Genomic DNA, 21,887 nt, shown 5'->3' on the forward strand with positions numbered 1-21,887 from the left:
TGACAATAAAATGCAAGAAGGGGACTTCTTAATTGAAGAGGTATTTTAGAAACATCCAGAAAGGTAACCAGAAGGAAATGAAAATATACCGAACCATCATAGATAGTCTTATTAGCATACTTTAATGAGGTTAACACTAAAAAAACCCAAACTCCATTTAAATGCACACATATGTGAGCATAGTTATATGTGTACACATTCTTGTCCCTGTAAGATACACATATGTATATACATATACATGTACATGTATACACACATACCCATATATAAACATATATAGACAGAGGAAAAAAATGATAATTTTCAGACAAGCTATAAAAAGTGTATCTGGTCCTAAAATATTGATCCTAAAGTCATGCTTAAAAATATTAACTTTGACAGATAAGAAGATAAAGATAAATGAGGCTGCAGTAAATGTTTTATACATGAAGTAAAATAGAAAACAAAGATAAAAATGATGTAAGAATGTGTAAGAATCGCCAGGAGATCTTTTCCCTGTGTCTACAAATATTTGAAGGGTATTCATCAGACTGCAAGCCTATGGTGTGGCTCAGAAAGTTAGCATACCTCTTAAAAGTAGGATGCTGGTAAAGCGAGGTAAGCATTTTAAAAGTTGTTTATAAGTCATCATATGTGCAATGACTGGACAAAGGAATGTATCTGATGTCAAGTTCACAATTTGAGAACAGAGAATAAGCAATAATAAAAATTGTTATATTAGACAAATCTTCTGCTTCAACTACTGTTGCCTGATAATTACAACGGGTAGTAGGAAAATATAAAAATATACATAGTAGCAATGACAAGGTACAGAGGTTTTTTTTAGGACTGATACTAATTTTTAAAGGTAGCTATGTGAATTTTTAAAAGACAATGACCACAGATTTATTTATGCAGAATTATCAAGGGCCACAAAAATCAGATTGCAATTTTGTTGCCCACTGAGATGGTCTGGCATCTCTTAGGACTGTGTTGCTTTCCAAAATACCGAGACAAAGTGTACATGAGGTACTTTGAATACTGAGCATTGCTTGCATTCTTTCTGGCCAAATTATTTAGCATTGAGAAGCTACAAGACATTAAAAGAGGAATTGTGAGAAAATAACATACTCAGCCTTCTCAGCTTCTGCTTTTCTTTCTGTTTCAGCTTCTTTTGCAATTTCACATATCTGCAAAAAGTATTTTAACTGTCAAAATACATCCAATCAAATAAAATTTTGGTAATTTTAGTTACTGTTTTTTTAAAAAAACTCAAATAATTACCACACTAATTTTTTATATCTCTTTGCACATTTAAAGTGTTAGATTTTTTAAAATAGACAAGCCATACTCAATTTTCATAGTGAAAACTACAGAAATTCTTCTGATAACCTTTTTCAGTACAGCATTATCAATATTGTAACTAGCCCAGTTGACCAAAAAACTTAAAGTAATGATGCGTGGTTATCAGACAGAGTATGGGACCAGTTGAGGATGAAGATAACTACATACAGATCATACAATAATATAAATATCACTTACAAAGCCTCAGTGCAGTTACTGATTATGTGGGAAATGAGCATCAGTTTGCCTCGTTCCAAATACGAAACAAGGAATGATTTACCACTGATAGTATCAAAAATATGAAAAAATCTGTGTATTTATGAGGTATTATTAAACCCAATTAATTCATCAACATCAGCTGATGAGATTAAAATCAGATAAATACTTAAACAACCTTTACTTATGCAATGTTTTCTTCAAACTGTTTTTCTTACTTACATCACCATACAATTGCTTTTCCAGTATACAGAGGTGAATTTCTGTTTCTATCTGTTTTAGCTTTGTTATTGTAAATGCTTATGGAAGACAGTGACTTCCTAAAGGGAATTTTTGATTCATTGCTGTTTTGTCTTCCAGCAATGCTTAAAAGTTACGTCACATCACCAGTGCTTTAACTGGATTAGTTGAGTCATTCATATACCCAAATATGAATAGCAATTTCTGTACAATATAATTATTGTAAACATTATTTTAATAAGTTTCACTAGATAACATATTAAACGTAAAATATGAATAAATTCAACAATTGACTTTATATTAATGGCTCAAATTATCTGCACAAATTACTGGCTATTTTTATTAAAAGTTAAAAACAAATCTGAAATACATAAATCAAAGAAAATTCTAAAATAATTACTCAAAGCTGAAGAAAAATATTTACTTCAATTATTGTTGAAGAAAATTCTAACACATATACTCACTTCAGATCCTTGAGTTAAAATAGTATTTACATTTACATTTATGCTAGATTTACACTACATTTACGCTAAATGCCATTTATAAGTACACCCATAAAAATGAGTTAATAAATAAATAAGAAAAATAAATGGAAAAGTATATTTTGAGCTAGAGACTAAGCAACTTTTAGATAAAAACATACAAATGAAGAGGAAATAATGAACTAAGGAGTTGTACAATGGAGGTTTAGTTTCAAAAAAATATCTGGAAAGCATGCCATAAAGAGGTGGTTTCATGATGAGAGGAAAGGTATATTTGAATGACAAATAGAAACAGATCTAAAGTGTAGAGTGAAACAATGTCTTTCAAATATTGAGAATACATTTGGGGTTTGACATTTAGTTCAAGGCATTTTTAAAGAGAATGATAAATTATATTTAGCTCAGCTGAGTGGAGCAAAATATGTTCTTCATAAAACAGAATAAAAGCAAAGAATTTTTATATGATAAAAATTAAAGTAAGAATAAATTCAGGCAAAAAAATTTAAAATAATTGGTAAAAAAGTTGTTTTATTACATGACATCACGAAAGCATGAAGAAGAAAGATGATAATTATAAAGCATTATTATGGATAAAGTAGATTGTAGAAGTAATTGAAATATACTGTGAAGAAATGGGGTATACAACATAAACTGGACTGTAAATAATTAAAAGCAAATAATGTGTCCAGAAAGCTGCTACCAATTTTTTGTTGAATTAAGTCCAAATGAACAATAACAACAATTCGCTGCAGTGAAATTTGAACACACTGGGCTGAATTTTTCGGCATGTAAACATTCCTGTTTGTTTTTAAAAGAGGACAGATTATAAAGCATATTATCTTTGAGAACATTTATTAATCAGTTAACTCGCAAATAATTCAGTTACTAATAGAAAATTTGTTATTATTACATATAATATTATACAATTATATTATAAATAATATAATAATATGATATCAATAATATCATTAACATTTTTATGCATAGAAATAAAAAAATCTCTTTAACATACCTGTAATCCTTTCTTTTTACGAACTGTGTTTTCCAAAGATGACTGGATATCTGTACCAAGGATTTCTGCAATATCTCCGAGTCCAGCATCATGAGCATGTTTTGAGCCACCTTCTTTTTTTGTTTGAATGCCAAAAATGTCTGCAATGATGTCAGCTTCTCCCTTTTCACCCTTCACAAGCTGCACAAGTTCAGCTCTTATGCCATGCTCAACACTTTCAGCTTTTTCTGCTTCCATAACATCATCATGGATTCCAAACTGTGTTGGGTCAGGCATGTCCCCTAGTATTTTAGTAACTTTAATGTTTTTGGCTCCTTCAACCAGGCCACCCCCAAATACAGTGCTCCAAAGAAGCTGGAAAATTCCCCACACTATAGTAAAGAACAGTTGGAATACCCCTACAAACAGAATCCAGAAAAAGGAGAAAAACACTTTCACCATCTCTTTTACTGTCATCTTTCTAACTTTCCTGTATTGTTTCCTCAGACTCTTCACAGTGACCATTCTAAAAAAGTTGGCAACATTCTTCTTCACAGCAGCACAGGCCATAGCAAAAGCTGAAGCAGATTCCAGGGACTTTTCTTCTTCCTCATCACCTCCGATATCCACTACATGACAAGGCTCTGCCTCTTCCTCTTCCTCAGGCCTCTCAGATGAATCCGTTTCAGAGATCTGGGATGCTAACTGCATTTCAAAGATCGTGTCTTCACAGAAATTCACGAAAAGTTCCATTTTTTCTTGCTCTCCACCTTCATTTACTACATCAAATATGAACTGTCTTTTGGATTCCTTCACCTGTGGCTTCTCCCACTGCATTCTACTGGATTCACTGATTTCAAAATAGACTCTTTCTATTTTCTTGGCTCCACCCATTATTTCAATACGGCCAAGGTACGGTTCAAAGTAATTAAGAACACTTTCTGCTGGTTCAAGTAAGCTCTGAAGGCGTGAATCATTAGGCATGTGTTCTGAAAGGTTTGTTAGCAATACTGCTACATTAAATCCAATGTCTTTGGCTGGTTCATGGAATCTTTCCACAAAATCAATATAGTTAAACATGTCATTTTCATCAGCTTCTGCACAGGACAGCAGAAATTCAGTCTCTGACTGTGTATATTGTTTTTGAGCCTCCATCGATTTCTGGAATTCCTTCTTTGAAATGATGCCTTTACCATCTGGGTCATGCTCTTTGAAAGCATCTGAGTTAGTCAGATCCTTTAACTTGAGGAACATGTCAAAAAACTTCAAAATCATTTCTACATTGCTAGATGATTCCACAAGCGTGTCTACCATCTGTTTTCCGATAGTTCCATTTACGACGTTACCTAAGCAGCGTGTTAAAAAAGGAAGTTAATTGGCATCACTACGTTTTAAACAAATAACTTTCATATTTGTGCTGAGAACAGAAAAAACATTCTTGAATCTTCATCATTTTTCTTTCAACATGCTTTTCTGTAACAGTCCTCTGATTCATGACTATGTATATTCCAGAATAATTTTTAAATAAATTAAAAGTATGTTTTTTTCCTGGCATTACGTAAGGCAATTAAAAAAACATTTTAGAAATATTAACATAATTATTGCACTTGACATTACGATGCTGATATAATCATATTTGGACATAAAGAAAAACAGGTCCAACCTTCGAGCAGTGACAAGAGCATCACTACCATATCCTTTAGCAGATCTAGCAGTTCTTTAAGCAATTCAATCTGAGCAGAGTCCTGTTAAAAAAAAAAAAAATTGTTTAAGGGTTTTTTTGTTGTATTTATCTGGAAAACTAAATACATTTGGAAAAAAACAGCACGCAGAATGGTCATCTAAATATCATTCACATTCTTTAGAAACATTTCATTGTTGTTTTGTTATTATTACTATCATAAGTCTTATATAATATGAGGGTAACTTACTACTACAGAGGCATGAACACCATAAAGATAAGCTTTAATACAGCATTAAGAAGCATCGAAGTGTAGATAAGGCACAGCAGAAAGTCATAAAATTGGTTACTCTGCTGATCTGGCAGTATTCATCTCAGAAATAATCCATCCTTTATCACTTCACAGGGAATACTTAATGGCATAATACATTACCACTCAACAGAACTAGAATTGTTTAGTTTGACTACAGGTCATGATAAGTCTAACATGGATTTGCTACAGGACCTAAAAACTGTTAAGTACTCTCAAAATTCTGATATATGATAATTCTGTAGGGTGGAAAGAAATCTTATGAGTAAGTCAGAGGGTAGCAGAGGCACTGAATAAGAGTGAGGAAATGACTTTCTGTACTGTTGCATTCAGTGTCGAGTGGCTTGAGTGTATGGGTACACTAAGCAGAAGTTGCAAAAGAACATGGAAGCCTGAAACTGTGAAGAGGGGTGGGACTTCACAATGAGCTGTACAATTAAATTGACATTGCCTCTTGTCCTTCTGCTCAGTGCCTATGACGAATTAACCGGACAACGCATTCCTTCCCTCTTTGAAGCTTTCAGAGCTTTTCTCTTGATTACTTAGCTGTAACATGGAACCATGGTGCTTCTGCTCTGACAGATCATCAGGTTTTGGCCACAAGGAAGAAGGGATCAATTACCACCTTCAAGATCAGAAAGTTATGACTGAGTGGGGAAAAAGGGAATTTGATATTAGAAAAGATGAGTGCTAAAAGAAGTGATGTGGAGTTCTGGGATTTAGTCTTTAACCTCTACATAGGCCCATGCACAAGAAATTAGTATCAGCACACTAATTGCTTTAAATTTTTCGATAATTACTTGACTGTAATTTATAAACATATGAAAAAAAAATGATTACGTAACTACTGAAAATACCTGTGAGAGTTTCATCTGCATATTGGCAAAGACATGAAGAAAGCCAACAACCGCATCCCACAGCCTACTGTGAGCCAGACTCTGTTGATTGCCTATGCAAGGGCCCTAAAAAAAAATTGAGAAAACCACATTTTAATTTATATAAAATAAAATAAGACAAAAGATATAAAAGCAATTTGCTTTACTAAGATTTTTCAGTGAAAAAAAAAAAAAACCACAGCAAAAAAGAAACATCAGGCTTCTGTAAAGCTACATGAGAAAGCTTCTGAAGGTTTCTTTGATAGCTAGTGCACAAATACTAGAATACTAGATGGTATCTTGTTAAATATACAACCATTCACATGTTTTGGTATTAACTTTACACTGGGACAGTGAATCCATATAATACTTAAAAATAAAGCCAAAATATTTACAGGTTTATTATAGGACATGAACAGGCCATGTGATGATAGAACTTCACTGTTAGTACCTTGAGCAAAACATTTTATTTACCTGGATATACTCTGTAAGGGAATTGAATATTTGTTTGGTGACAGCTAAAGCTTTAGAGAAGTTACGTTGTCCTGATTCATCAATGACATCCTTTCCTGAATAGTACCAATAGAAGTCACTGATTGATTCCTAAGAAGAAAACAACGTTATATTTTCTAAATTTGTATTCTGTATGCAATGCCTGCATTTGTATCATCAAAGGTTGAATGAACAGCAGATGAAATTTAGTTTTCCCCGTGTCATCTGTTTCTGGTGACAATAACTTTTTCCTTTTTTATTTAACTATGCTCCCTGTAGAAGTGAACAATGACATAAAACAGCAAACATTTGGTTTCAAATAGAATTCTGAAAGGTTTTTTAAAAGGAAAAAAGAGATTAAATAAATTGAATCAGAAGTCTTTTTTTTAGGTACCCTTGAAGAGAGGATTTTCAGATTTGATTACACTGCAATGTAGATTTATAAAAATGACGGAAAGGCAAATATATTATACTCAATTTTGTTTCCTTTTTTCCTCACCTGAAGACGCAAAAGATAGTCAACTGTACTAATGATAATGTTCACTGTTGTGGTGTTGCCCATCTGAGTCCGCAGATAATTTTGAAAATCTGAAACAAGAAGTGATTGTGCTTGGTTTTTATATATAGGAATAAAAAAATACAAGGATATTTTCATGGAGATATGGAGAATAAACACTTTTTAAATACCTTGTTGGGTACAGATGCTTATGTGGTGGAAACAGAACTATGGTAAATCACAATGTAAACACAACTGAAGAATTTTTATCTGCATGACTTGCAGTAGGATTTACTATTAATAATTGGCATAAAAACTGAAATTACATTATTATTTAAAAATTCAAATTGAATGTTATGATTCAAGTTGTTGGCATGCTAATTTTCCTCAGAAAACTAAATTAATTAGGGAAAAAGCACCATTAGACTCAGTTCTATTCAGCTTTACTTAAGAACAGACTCATCACACGTTTTCTCCCAAATCAATTCACCTACCATTGTTATGCCCTTCACAGAGCAGTTGTAAAAATCTAAAGAGATCTCGAGTAAATTCATCATGTTGCAATACTTTTTCACCTTTAAAATATATAAATACAATGATTATGTGACAACAGTTATGATTAAATATGCAGAACACATAATCTTACAATAATCTTTAAAACTGGGATTCTAAATAAAAACAGTATTATAAAAGCATTAAAGCAATTTAAGAAACAGACTTATAATAATGAAAAGAAACACCGAGACAGAAAAAGCAAAGCTGAAATATTTAGCACTCCAATGCATCCATGGTTAAAAAAAAGAAGAAACAATACAAAGAAAGCAAGAGGATATATATCTAATAAGTAAATGGTTAGTCATAACTAAAATCATGCCTTAAATATGAATGGCAATTCTTGAATAAGCTTCAATTTGTTTATTTAAGCTGAACACACAACTTGCTGCAGACCATAAAGCTAAACCTAAAGGTATTTGGGAAGATGCAATTAAAGGTTTCTCTGTATTTGCAACACATTTTTGCAACAACAGTATTAAAAACTGTAAACCCAAACATACCACGCTCACGAACGATGACTGTGGATCAAAGAAAAATAACAAGAATACAGCATAAGAATACTGGAAGTTACAATGTTTCCTTAAAAATTATTACTAAAGATTTTGTAAATATAAAGCATATTCAGAACTCAAAGCCTAGAATTACTTACAGTAAGTTTATATACAGAAATCTCAAGCCACTGTAAATAAGTCTAGTTAAAGAAGGAAACACAAATAAACTTTTATGCATAACGGGAATTAATGGCATTCTACTTACGAGTCCCTTCTTCAGTAACCATTCCCAGACCTTCGGCTTTGTTTTGTCTCTCAAAGGCGTTCAAGTCAAGAACACTTATATTGAAAAAAACCAAACAAACAGAACACAGGAAATGTTACTGTAACAAACAAAAGAAAATTATTTTCTTCTAGAAAATCTCTAAAGATGTTCAACAACTAGTCTTGACCCACTGTGATATGCATTGCTTCATATTTTATTTGATATAAATATTAAATAAAAAAAGCTTGGGATGAAAGTAAGTGGTGTCCATTTCTGCAAATGAAATGAGTCTTAGGTCAGGTTTCATCACTTAGCTAATTTCAATACCAGTAACATAATTCATGGTACCATGTATAAATGAAAAGTGGAAAACGGACATGAAACATTGCTTTTTATATTGGCTTAAATGAGTCCTCAGAAAGGACATTACTGCAGCTATTTCCCAGTCACATGATTTTCCAATAAGATGCTATTTTCCTATTAAATTGTTACTTTATATATTATGCATTATTTTGTTATTCTGAAGACATACATAGAATCAGGGATTCCATATCCCCCAAGGTCAAAACACAGAGTCACAAAATCATTTAAGTTGGAAAATACCTTTAAGATCGAGTCCAACCGTTAATCTAACACTGCCAAATCCACCACTAAACCATGTCCTTAAGTGCCACGTCCAAACATCTTTTAAACACCTCCAGGGGTGGTGACTCAACAACTTCCCTGGGCAGCCTGTTCCATTGCTTGACAGCCCTTTCAGTGAAGTAATATCACTTGTTACTTGAGAGAAGAGACCAACACCCACCTCGCTACAACCTCCTTTCAAGTAGTTGTAGACAGTGATAAGGTCTCCCCTTGACCTCCTCTTCGCAGTCTAAACAACCCCAGTTCCCTCAGCTGCTCCTCATAACACTTGTGCTCCAGCTTTGCTGTCCTTCTCTGGATGCAGTCCAGCACCTCAGAGTCTTTCTCGTACTGAGGGGCACAAAACCAAACACAGTACTCAAGGTGCACCCTCACCAGTGCCAAGTACAGGGTTAAGATCACTTCACTGGTCCTGCTGGTGACACCATTTCTGATGCAGACCAGCATGCTATTGGCCTTCTTGGCCACCTGGGCACACTGCTGGATCATACTCAACTGGCTGGTTATGAACACTCCCAGGTCCTTTTCTGCCAGGTGGCTTCTCAGCCACTCTTCCCCAAGCCTGTAGCATTGCATGGGATTGTTGTGGCCCAAGCGCAGGATATGACACTTAGCCTTTCTGAATCCCATACAGTTGGTCTTGGCCTATTGATCCAGCCTGTCTAGATCCCTCTGTAAAGCCTTTCTTCCCTCAAGCAGACAAACACTCCTACCCATCTTGATGTTATCTGCAAACATTCTGAGGGTACACTCAGTCCCCTGATAAAGATATTAAACAAGACTGGACCCAACACTGATCTCTGGAGAATCCAGCCTCCAACGGGGTGTAAATTCATTCACCACAACTCTCTGGGCCTGGCCATACAGCCAGTTTTTTACACAGTGAAGAGTATGTCCGTCCAAGCCTTGAGTAACCAGATTTTCAAGGAGAATGCTGTGGGAAATGGTGTCAAAGGTTTTACTGAAGTCTAGATACACCACATCCATAGGCTTTGCCTCATCCACTACGTGAGTCACCTTGTCATAGAAGGAGGTTAGTCAGGCAGGACCATTCCCTAAACCCATGCTGACTGGGCCTGATCACCTGCTTATCCTGTAATTGCCACATGAAGGCACTAAAGGTGATTTGTTCCATAGTTGTCCCTGTCAACAAGGTCAGCTTGAGAGGTCTGTAGTTCCCCGGATCCTCCTTCCAGCCCTCCTTGCAAATGGGCATCACATTTGCTAATCTCCAGTCAAGTGGGACCTCCCCAGTTGGCCAGAACTGTTCATAAATGATTGAAAGTGCCTTGGTGAGCACTTCCACCAATTCCTTCTGTATTCTTGGGTGGATGAGGAAATACACTGGTATCCGAATTTTCTTTAGCTAATTTGGCGTAGTTCAGCACCTGGACTAGCAGATGATGATTCTTCCCACCACCCACGCAGAACAGTTTCATTCAAACAGTGCAAATGTAATTCTATGACTATATATTTTTTTTCAGTTGTTCATTGTTTTCATTTCTGTTTCAGTTTTTAAACAGAAATGCAATCACATATTCTAGTATCTAGCAATATCCTTAAAATGAAAAGCATTTTCTAAAGCATCATTTTCATTCTCTTGTTTGTGTTCAAGTCATTTTATCAAAACCTTTTTAATGAAGTCCTGAATGATACACATACACAATTGTTCATATAATCACTGCAGGTCATTGCTAAATTGTTCTAAATAAATGGAAAAATTACAAGGCAGATGTTATTTAATTAGGCTGCAACTACTCAGCAATAATTCCTGCAGTATGGGCCACCACTCTTTCCACATATTTTCCTGTCTTCATACAGCTTCTCCATTTCCAGTTCCCAGTCTACTCCTTCAGTACCCTTCTGTTGTTTTAAAAGGAGGCTGACTACTATAAGAACAATCAGAAAAATCAACCGTTTTCCACCTTCTTTGTAGGAGCCCTTTACCTTAAGTAAATTGAACTTCTGGTTTATCAAGCAAATAGTCTCACCAGCCATATGCCATCTCTAACAAACCTGATACATATGCAGAGGATTTAGATGAAGAGACAGATTATGTAACTCGCTAGAGATGTGCAGAAACCGAAAGTTTAGTAAAGCTCCACTGGCCTGTCTTTCCCTCAGTGCTAGCTTTTCTCTGCCCTTAGAACCACACAGACAGCAAGCTTGAGGGATCTGGGACAAGTAAAGAACCCATTACATTTTACTTTTCTGCATCTCCAAACTAAGCCTTCAAATGCATACACAGTTCTTTGGGTTTTTTTCTCCTTTGAAAGAGTGCTCTAAAAGATAAACATACTATTGCTCTGATTGACAATTCCGCCAAAATTCCCACAAGAGTTCCACCATCTGTGACTCCTGTAATTCAAATCTAACAAATCCATGTGCACTGAGCAATAAGCCGCCAACCTGAATAAAATGGTAACAATACAATTTATGGTTTTACCTGCAGGACTGCATCAAGCCAGAGAGACTTTGAAAAAATCCAGCATCCTTTTTCTCCTTCAGGTAGTCTAGCATTTTCTACAAGGTATATATTTTGACAAAGAAAAATCTATATTAAAACTATAAGAATTTACAGCTTCCTGAATTACCATTTGAAATGCAAATCACTGTCAAGCAGTAATATCATTGTTATTGTACCAAAAATATCTTGATATTTCTTTACTCTTTAGCTTAAAATCAAATGCACTAAAATAAAAACATGACAGAGCACTAAAATTGTCAAAAATACTTGCCTCATTTATACAAGCCAGACTCACAGTAGTTAGAAAAGCATTACCTGTTGAACTATGGTATTTCCACCATTTAGAATAGCAATACCGAGTTTTAGTGTCTCAACAACCATGGGTCCCGGATGACCTGTCAAAACAAGGCTATAGTCATTAATATTTCCCCTTTACGAACCATTCAATTAGAAAAGTAGCCTGGACAGTTTACATAGTACAGTTGTAACTGACATTTATTTTGCCTCATTGTATACCTTATACACATTGTATAAGATGTACACATCATAGGTATAAAGATATAATGCACTCTACATATGCAGAGCATATGTATCATGTATATTTGTAATATTTCACAGGGCATTACCTTTGCTTGCACTAATCATCTGAAGGACCATCTCAGCAGCTCCACGATCATGTAAGCGAGCTTGCTGATACAGAGTTCTCTGTTTTTCCACTTCTTTCTCCTGGGTTTGGGAACAAAAATGAGAATAGAATACAGACTGGAACTGATTCAGGAAAACAGGAAGATGACAAATCTGACGTCATTAAAGGCCATCTGCCTTCATAATCCATAGATTGGTTGATCAAAAATCTTCAGAATATACCACCTTTCTTTTATATGAAGAACCTAATAAACCAACTCTATACATACCCTGTTATTCTTGCATTCATTCTAGCAGAGATATTTAAAATACTTATGCATTAGGTGACAGGAAAGAAATTTTATTTAGACTCTCACCTCAAATGTCTTTTCTTTTTCTTCTTCTTCCTCTTCTTCTTCCTGGCAGCTCTTTTTATGTTAGAAACAGAAAGTACAAGATTGTGCTTATTAAGAAATATAACACTATTTTTTATTATAGTATTTCTACAAAAATGACCGAAGAATTTATTTCAAGTATTTTTTTTTTCATGCAAAAGGTATTAAGAAGATTTTAAACCCCTGTAATCATAAATATTTGTGCTCATCCACACTAAGAAGCTGATATTGTCTAATGTATGAGTACTTTAGGCTATTAATCCAGCTAAATATACACCCTGTAACTGCAGGCCGCGTTCTTGTGTCATATCTCTATTTAGAGTCATGATATTTATCTTCATAGTCAGATTCTCCTCATATGTGTCAGCTGCAATCAATATGTTGCAAAAACTAATTGTCAACTTATTTTTGACAGACTTCAAATATTAACTCCAAAACAATTACCCAAAACATAAAGATAACTAACATTGCTAGGACTGCTCGTGAGTTAATCCCAAACAAAACAAAGCACCAGCTGATATCAGCAGGATTGCACCTACCAGAAATATATGGTATTATTTTAACTTAGGGAATTCCTCATTACATATAGAACTCTGAATAGTGTTTGCTTTATTAAAAATATAGAAATCACTACTATCAAGCAGTCCATGTAAGAAACAGAAGGAAAATGTTTAAAAAATGCCTAAAATTAATGGGAAGTACCCAAGTGGAGTGAGAGATGGAGCTTGAAATGATATATTTACCTTTGCCATCATGGCGGAATAGGCAATATATAAAGGATCATCTTCTAATTTGCTATAAAGAGTAAAAAAATATTTTAAATTATTTTATGATGTAGTAATAAAAAGATGTCGTATTCCAACTAATATGTAAATATCATTTTTATTAAAGGGCATATTATTGAAGTGAACACACGTCTATTTGAAATGCTATTGCACTTGAAAATCATACTACTAATGTATTTTCTTATCTCCAAGCACATTTCTGTAACTTTTTATGTAAAAAATTTAGAAGTTTTTTTAGACATCCAACTCACTCATGTTGGATAAGTAAGGATCACTAGCTGTTGCAGGTCCAGGAAAGTATTATGGAGATATATTAGAGTAATTATAACTGTCAGATGGCAAGATTATTTCAGTCACACAGAAAAATGTACAGGAAGCATTAGAGTAATCTAGTAATATGAAATACTTATTCAAGTCAACAGTCTAATTCCAAAACAGACACTTGCACTGAAACAGATTCATGCTAATCACCAGTGAAACCTTTTCTGACATACTGAATAAAATGTAATGAACACCAACAAGAAGAACACACATCTCTTACCAACAGAGACCAAGAAGGGGTACTCTGAATGGACCAGCAGTCCTTGTAGACTTTATGTTTCTACAAGAATTCATGCTGGGTTATTTCTGTATTGAGTATTTACCAGGCTCTTAAGATGGCAAAAATAGTCAATATTTGTCTCAATATATAAAATTTATACTGAGTTTTAAATGCATAAAATCTCTAATGTAAAAGGAGAGGCAAAAAAATATTCACTATACACAATAACAAACTGCGGTTTTGCTAAATCAGTGTAATGTTATAAGAAATTCAATTACTGTGCTTTTACTCAATGTGCTTTTCAACAGCTCTATTTACCTTTTCTCTGTGAGAGCACTGCGACTGAAATAGAGGATAATCTGATGAAGTGGATCAGGCTGTTTTTTCTCAGTCTCTTCCTCTTCTTCTTCTTCTTTTTTTGGAGGTGTCTGTCTCAAGATTTACATCAGAATATACAAATTAAGCTTCAATGGTAAAAAAACTGAGTAACTAAGCTTAGTAAAGGATTTCAGAAACTGCGTTCTGTTGTATTAACATCCAGCATTCATCTTAGTCAACAGGTTACAGCACAACCTGCAACATTACTTGCCTGTATTGCTCAGGAGTTAGAATATGTGATTGTTATTCATATTTGATAGTAACGTTAGAAGTTCCTTATTTGCAAGGTACTGACAACGAGACCGAAAATCTTAGGGAAGCCTTATTTAGCAGAAAGTATATGTTTCTAGTGGACAAGAATAGAAAGAAAATACTATCTCAATTATTTATCAGGAGAATTATTGGGAAGTGGAAGTATTTCTAATAATATCATCAGATACATCCTATTCAGACTACTATCTGCAACAATACTTTCATTTATAATTTCTAGTTAACCTTGATTCAACAAATGTAAGGACTGCTGTTACAGTCAGCTTCAAACACTTTTGGTCAGTTTGAAATATAACGTAGTCAGCACTAGCAAAAGTTGCATATCACCTTTACCTTGCGTAATCATCCCTTCATAAGGGTTGTAATTATTGTAGAAGTGTTGTAGCTATAGTAATAATTGTAATTACAGTAGTTCAAATTACTTTTCCAGTAATTCTGTAAGAATTATAATTACCATTCTGATTAATGGCCTCATTCCTTCCTTTAGAAAAAAGTAACAAAGTAAAAAAAAAAAGACTGAGACTATATCAGCGTCCAGAGTGGGAGAAGAATATATTAGCTGTTATTTTGTAAAATCATACAACCTTCTATACCTTCTATGTGGGTTTTTAATAAGCACAACATGGCTGCTTTTGCTAACAGTGGAGCATCACCTGATATGGCTTCATGTGATCCATGAAGCTATATATTCTTTCTCGTGGTGTTTAGATACTATGGAGATAGGCCCCTTGTAAGTATTTTAGACAAACAAAATAGAGAGAGGGAAGAGAAAAAGCAGGAGGCATTCTGAATCTACATTCAGTAACAAAATGCTTAAGATTACCAATCACTTTTATCAAGTACACAAGTAAACTAAATTTTTGCTGTATATGGCTACGTATATTTACTTCTTCTCATGATGTGGCAAGGAGAAAACAGCAAAATTAATTTGTATCAAAGCTGAAAATGTTAAAATTAAATATTATGCACCAAAAAAAATTTTAAAAAGGGGAAAGGGATCAACTGTGTCAAGCTTTAAAAAATCAATAAATAAAATATAGGAACATAGGAATTACCATAATGACAAAAACAATCTGACAGTTCATCTAATCCATTTCTCTTCCCAAGAATGAGTACCATATCGTTCATCTGAAGGCATGAATAGCCTTAGTGCACCTTAGTGTGCATCACAGGATGAATTTCTTTTTGACCACAGCAGAAAATTACCTTATGCCCCGAAGCATAAGGATTAATATTTTATAAGTTTATGCATATGTGTACATAAAAAATTAAATATAGATTATAATAGATACATGAAACATACACTAAAGTGGGCATTGAAAAATATGCCCAATTATGTCAGTACTTACAGCCAAATCCTGAACTAGTTTCTCCTCAAATGAATATTCCTCTGTTTCTATCCAATAGTTCTGATAGCCATGGAGGAAGAGGTTAATAGAACGGTGCCTGGGGGGGTTGTGAAAGTGAGATCAAGAGGGGTAAAGGAACATATTAAAACAGCTCAGGTGGTTAATGATTAGTAAGGATACGTATTTGTACAATTCTGATCCTCTGATTGGTCAGTGAAACAAAATGCAAAACATAACTAACCATGACAAATCCGCATATATTTTGAACATTCTTACTATTTTTTTGAATACACATATACATTACTTTTTGTTTATAAAGCTTTGGGAGTGCTAATACACATTACATGTGAAACTGCAGGACTGGAATCTAAATGCAAGCATGGGAAAAACACACACTTGAACAGACTGAGAATGAGCGGGTGGGATTTACACCTATGAGATGTAAATCTAGTTTACCAGGTTTAGGACATTGAGACAGCAGAAGTTGGCCACCAACATCAAAATAATTATCAAGTGCTTTCCAGCATATTATCTGCAGATTATCATTGCCTTCTTCACATACAGAAGCTTAATCTCAGCTTGTTTTCTTTCAGTTCCAAATCAGGGCTCTATTAATGTGTCCTCAAAAGAGCTGAACTAGTAATACAGAAAAACTGCTCTAGAAAATGACCAATTTTAGAAAACTCTGAGCCATATTAATTACTACCATACAGTATTCATTAATAACTTTTCACAGAAAATACAGGTCATGGCAGTACAACTTCATATCATAATAATGGCCAAACCATTACATTTGGAAGGAAATTTTGTTTTGAGTTTACAGGAAAAAGGAAATTTTTACATGAGCTTACAAAGGTTGTTCTACTCAACCTTTTTGTTTACTTTTATTCTGCATGACTAATGAAAGTTATACAAATTGGCTGTATATACTACGCCTTGTTTAAATACATTGGGCACAAAAATTATTATTTAATAATGGAATAGGTCTTGAGCCGTCCTTCTATGTTCTCCTGCTGATATTGCTGCCATTTCATTATCAAATTTCAAAAACTGACCAATCAGAATCCCCTCTGAAAATTGTACAAATTCATGTTTTATGATAACATCAAATCATGGCTGGGAAGGAATAAGAGTGCGCATAAGGAAGAGGCTCTCCACAAGTTACATTACCGTTAACTTGAGTATAAGCCTGTCATACTGAGTTTTTTCATGTACTTTTTCCAGCCAAACACGTTGAAAGGTGCTCAGGAAGAAATTGCTAATTTTGTGTCTGAAGAAAAGCATACAGGTTTTCATTGAAGAAAGGCACAAGTTAAATTCAATAATGTAGTCAAAAAGAATGTAAACTGTGTATGAAAAATTGCCATGTACAACTTCGCTGTATTCATGTGCAAATACAGATGACAAACAATAAGACATTTTTTTTACAAATTAATTTTCTTAAAACATCAAACAGAAATACATACATCTCAGAGAAAACACATGTCACATGAGACACTTTTTCACAGGACATGAAGACATGAAGAATTAGTATTTCCTAGTATAATTGTTTTTTTTCCCTTGAAAAAGAAAAATATTTTAAAATACAACTACTTCTCTTGTATCTCTAGGCTCTTTTCAGAAAAGGGAGTACTTGGAATATGTATAGTAGATGTTGAAGTTAACAAGCACTTGCACATCAATAGACATTTCAATATCTGAAATATCTTACTGGAATTCCTAAAAACTGATACATATAAAAATGTATTTTGAAGAAAATTACATTAAATATGATATTATCTATAAATTATATTGAAAGCCACCTAAATCTCCGAGAAATTTTTAAAAAAAAGAGCTCGTAGTTCACTGAAGATATTAATGTTTTCAAGGATAATTGAAAGGATACCACCATAACGTTTGCTTACTGCCCTTTAAATTAATTGATTCTAGCATGAAATGTAGAACTAACACTCCCAAGATAAAGCTATAACCAAAATAAGGAAAAAGAGAGATGTATTTGAAACTCTGGTTGAAAGGAATTTACATAACTCCTAGAATTGATCATATTCCACTTGAAATAATCTCCCAAGGGTTTAGAGACAACACAATCAGTTTAAGTGATGGAGATAGTTATAGGTGCATAGCAGTTTGATAGCCTTATTTTCCTGTCAGAATCCTATGATTTATCCAGGAAAAACATGTGGCTATTAACTAACGAACTTTAAAACTTTGTTCTGCACCTATCAATTGAGTAATATACCTAGAACTCCCTGCTGATTCCTGAAAGGAGGAGGGGGATTATTGTTGAACTAGATGACCTTTAAAGGTCCCTTCCAACACAATCCATTCTATGATTTTGATTCTAAGTCTGAAGTATTTTCAGTCTTGCCTGTTTTGGAGTGCAGACAGCACAATTAATTGGCTAAAATAGCTTTAGGAGAGTTTCTTTTTAGAATCCATAATAATAACTGGACAGATCTGTCACACATTCGTATATAAATTAGGAGTTAACTCTGGCACAAAAACTAACATGAAGTTTGAAAAGAATGAACCTCAATCTTTTTTACACAGAAATGTTTTAAAGAAAATTACTAATATTGTAAATGTTCTCCTTCAATAAATATTACCCTATATTTTATTGAAATATAAAAAATACAGATTCATAACCCCATTTTTGTGCTTGGCTAGTTCCTTCAGCTTCAAAAATAACAAAATAAAAGTGGATTTTTTTAAAAGCAAAGAAAATAAAACAATTTTATTATCTGGGTACTCATATATATTCCAAGCATTTTAAGAGTTTATAAATCCATAATATAGTTGTTAAAAAAAATACTTACAAAAATATTATACTGAAATGGGTGGTCTTCATACCCCCTCTTGTTTTTCCGAATTTACTTACTCAAAATGAAATGGCAGATACTAAGAAGTTTGTTTTTCTATTGCACTTAAACATTTTCATGTCTCTGGTTCTTTAAAGATTGCCTGGTGGTAGTGTGGCAAGTTTGAGAAGTTACTATCGTCTAGAACTACTACTTTTTGTAATGGAAGGATGTGTGCTTTTTACAGTATAGCAGGCTTTTTATTTGTCTTGTGCAAACCTAATATTCTTCCAATATGTTACTGGCACAGCTACAGACCTTTAGCCAATATCAAGCATGTATATTTACTTTAATAAAAACATTTAAAAATGCAATGTCACTCCTCCATTAAACACTCTGCAAACAATATTTGAACAAAAATATTAAACATGAAAGGTGAAAAGGAGCAGAAGAAGGTGAGAAGCAAACATAATTAAAAATGTGCTTAGGCTATATCTGAGTAAAAAGCAGATTTGTTGAAAAGAAACAGGGTAGAGGAAATTACCCCAATGCCGCATGATCTTAATATTCTCTTTAAAGCAGTAGATAGATCCAGGCACAGGACGCACTTTATCTCAGACTTTGTGGTATGTACATCCAACTGGAGTAAGAAGCAGAGCAACACAGAAGTCTAAAACGTCATTCTGCACTGCTCTGCTCCAATAGCTGCTTTAATGCATATAACATTACGATGCAGTAGTTAAATATTGGCTCAGACAAGCTACAGTGTGAAGCATTCATGCCATGGGTAAGGAATAGCCATAAATAATTTTTAAAAAGAGAGAATAATACAAACACAGGAGAATAAAGAGTAAAAAAACCAATCTAAGGCAAAAAGGGGACAGAAACAGCAACATCTTAACAATTTTCACAGATAACGTGAAGAACTACAAAGTGTAAGAGCTGACAAAAGTTAAGTATTTTGGTTTTGAAGCACCGTGGTCTTTTCCCCCTCTGGTTATTTGTCATGAGACAAGTATTTTGCTACTGTGAGGAATTAGCTGATAAGTATACAACTCTTTGTTCTCATAAACAAAATTAAATAGGCCTGACAATTAAGAAATTTGAACATATATACACAAGAAATACTTGCACTCAGAAATGTGAACAAAAGTTACAAAAAATAAATCTTTAAGACGTATACCTTGGCAAGTTGTATAATGGTGCCATTCTGAAACATGCAACAACAGCTCTTTTGCGTTGTTTTGATAGAAGTTTGTGCCACACAGCTTTCTTTGATCTCAGTGGTTGTTCAACCTATGGGAAAATACCTTCAAGTACATACAGTGGAAACTCTTCAATTCAAATTTTCTTTTTGGTTAATGGTTAATGTAGTTAGCAAATTAGAAAATGTTACAAATGTTCCCCATCACCTGGAAAAAGTGTTCTTTGAGGGTTTTATTTTGGATTTTATTTTGTTTTCAAATTAATAAGAAAAAATACTAAGGGTCTTATGTATTTTATACAGAAAAGATTAAGGTGGCAGAGTATTTCATGGGTGATTCTCCTTGTTAAATTCCAAAATTATTTTATCTCTTTCTAACTATGTGTATTTAATTGTTCATGTGAATGAATTTCTGTGCTATATCACTTGTGAATGAAATGGATTAGCTTTATGTAGAAAGCATACAAATGCTTTTTGTATTTAAATTGCATTATTTGAATGAACAGGCAATTGATTCAAAAGTTGCTACTGCATCCTCTGGTGCAGAAACAGACAGGCTAAAACCTGTATGTGAAAAATAACTACATGTGCAAACATCTTACTTAGCTGTAATGATTTTTGTACTATTCTTTTGCAACTGTTTAAGTTTTTGCAGAGGCAAATACATCCTGAGTTTACCCTGAACCTTCAACAGATTATATTAAAAACATCTGTATGTGTTTATGTGTGCATGCACAAAACCAATTTTTATCTGGAAACTTTAATAATTATACTCATTGAAGTCAAGACAATCTCTACAAGGAAAAAACCTCATGCTACTTGAAAACAAACACAGTATAAATATTTAAATTTTTACCTGTTCCAGATGATACAGAGCAGCTGATATCCTCTGCACGCGTTCCACATTTCTCTCAGGGTCAGCAGGTTCATCGCTCTTCAAAATGTCTTTGTACAGATTTAACTGCCATTTCACAGCTGGATCATCAGACTAAAAAGCAACATATTTTGTATGTAAGCTGCTGAGTGAAGATATTGAATTTGAATATCACTCTCATAGCATATAAAGAATGTTATAGATACTTCATCTGTCACCTTTTAGTCAAAATGAACAGCCTGTATTATGTTGGTTAACTGAACTCAATTCTTAAGCAAGGTTCTGTATTTTTATTTCATTAAACTAAATAAGGCACCCTGGGACTTTGTGTCTCATTTAACTGCATTAAAAATAAGGAAGCACATTTAGTACTGAGACTGAGCTTAAGTCCTTGCAGTACCAACAACAGAAAGCTGCTTTATGGAGTCTTTAAAAGATAGATGGAATTTCAGTAGGTGAAGAGCTACAGCCAAAGACTTTGGGTTTTTCACAGGACAGAAACAGAAAAAGACATTAGAATTACTTAGTGAGTCCAATTTAAATTTATGTAAGAACGAATTTATAGGAATCAGACAGTAAACTCCTATGACAGATAAATGAGTTACTCCTATTATGTTAAGAGACTGTAAGCAATTATCTAAATAATTTATTATTTACAGAATGATGAGGACTCCAGTTTGGTCTCACCTTTGACAGTGAATTCAATGTATACATAGTGGGAACATAAACATGCTTGTAAAACTCTTATGCGTTAAAATGACATAAGCTTTTCTTATTTTATAATAGTTACTTTAAAATTCATATTTTCTTAGAAATACTATTCAATCATTAGTGCAAGTTAATTTCAAGAAGAGAAGCTGAAATACTTTAGTTTCAATTTTACTTTCTTCTTGGATTGATTTGATTCTAAGCAATTATATTTTCAAAATGACAAATGTGTTAATCTTTACACTTGTCCCATTTGATAGGACTTCTTGAAACCTGAAAATACAAGCCAAAGCTACAAATAAAATATTTTCATGAAAATTCTAAGCAAAACCACTAAATTGGTAGTTTTTCTAATAGCTTTTCACATTCTCTTTTTTTAATGTTTTTTTCCCAATAAAAAAACAATTGTGCCTGCTGTATTTTAAAAGTGCA

General features: G+C 33.6%; 1 protein-coding gene across 5 annotated transcripts in view; it reads right to left on the reverse strand.

The window, feature by feature from the left end:
- RYR3 (ryanodine receptor 3) overlaps nucleotides 1–21,887 on the reverse strand; it is a 220,382-nt gene that overhangs the window by 17,787 nt on the left and 180,708 nt on the right. For 3 of the 5 annotated variants that reach the window (XM_054069058.1, XM_054069057.1, XM_054069055.1), the window contains 18 exons: nucleotides 20,730–20,861; nucleotides 19,853–19,965; nucleotides 15,872–15,968; nucleotides 14,193–14,302; nucleotides 13,292–13,343; nucleotides 12,531–12,581; nucleotides 12,156–12,255; nucleotides 11,845–11,924; nucleotides 11,509–11,585; nucleotides 8,418–8,491; nucleotides 8,162–8,179; nucleotides 7,601–7,681; nucleotides 7,110–7,198; nucleotides 6,593–6,721; nucleotides 6,101–6,205; nucleotides 4,916–4,997; nucleotides 3,274–4,598; nucleotides 1,111–1,169 (listed from right to left, as the gene is read on the reverse strand). In XM_054069058.1, coding sequence (XP_053925033.1) covers nucleotides 1,111–1,169; nucleotides 3,274–4,598; nucleotides 4,916–4,997; nucleotides 6,101–6,205; nucleotides 6,593–6,721; nucleotides 7,110–7,198; nucleotides 7,601–7,681; nucleotides 8,162–8,179; nucleotides 8,418–8,491; nucleotides 11,509–11,585; nucleotides 11,845–11,924; nucleotides 12,156–12,255; nucleotides 12,531–12,581; nucleotides 13,292–13,343; nucleotides 14,193–14,302; nucleotides 15,872–15,968; nucleotides 19,853–19,965; nucleotides 20,730–20,861 — 2,774 coding nt within the window. Of the gene's footprint in view, nucleotides 1–1,110; nucleotides 1,170–3,273; nucleotides 4,599–4,915; nucleotides 4,998–6,100; nucleotides 6,206–6,592; nucleotides 6,722–7,109; nucleotides 7,199–7,600; nucleotides 7,682–8,161; nucleotides 8,180–8,417; nucleotides 8,492–11,508; nucleotides 11,586–11,844; nucleotides 11,925–12,155; nucleotides 12,256–12,530; nucleotides 12,582–13,291; nucleotides 13,344–14,192; nucleotides 14,303–15,871; nucleotides 15,969–17,041; nucleotides 17,142–19,852; nucleotides 19,966–20,729; nucleotides 20,862–21,887 lie in introns of all 5 variants that reach the window. The other 2 variants (XM_054069056.1, XM_054069060.1) reach the window with 2 other exon arrangements.

This window comes from Cuculus canorus, chromosome 5 (assembly GCF_017976375.1).
Source record: "Cuculus canorus isolate bCucCan1 chromosome 5, bCucCan1.pri, whole genome shotgun sequence".
Lineage (NCBI taxonomy): Eukaryota > Metazoa > Chordata > Aves > Cuculiformes > Cuculidae > Cuculus > Cuculus canorus.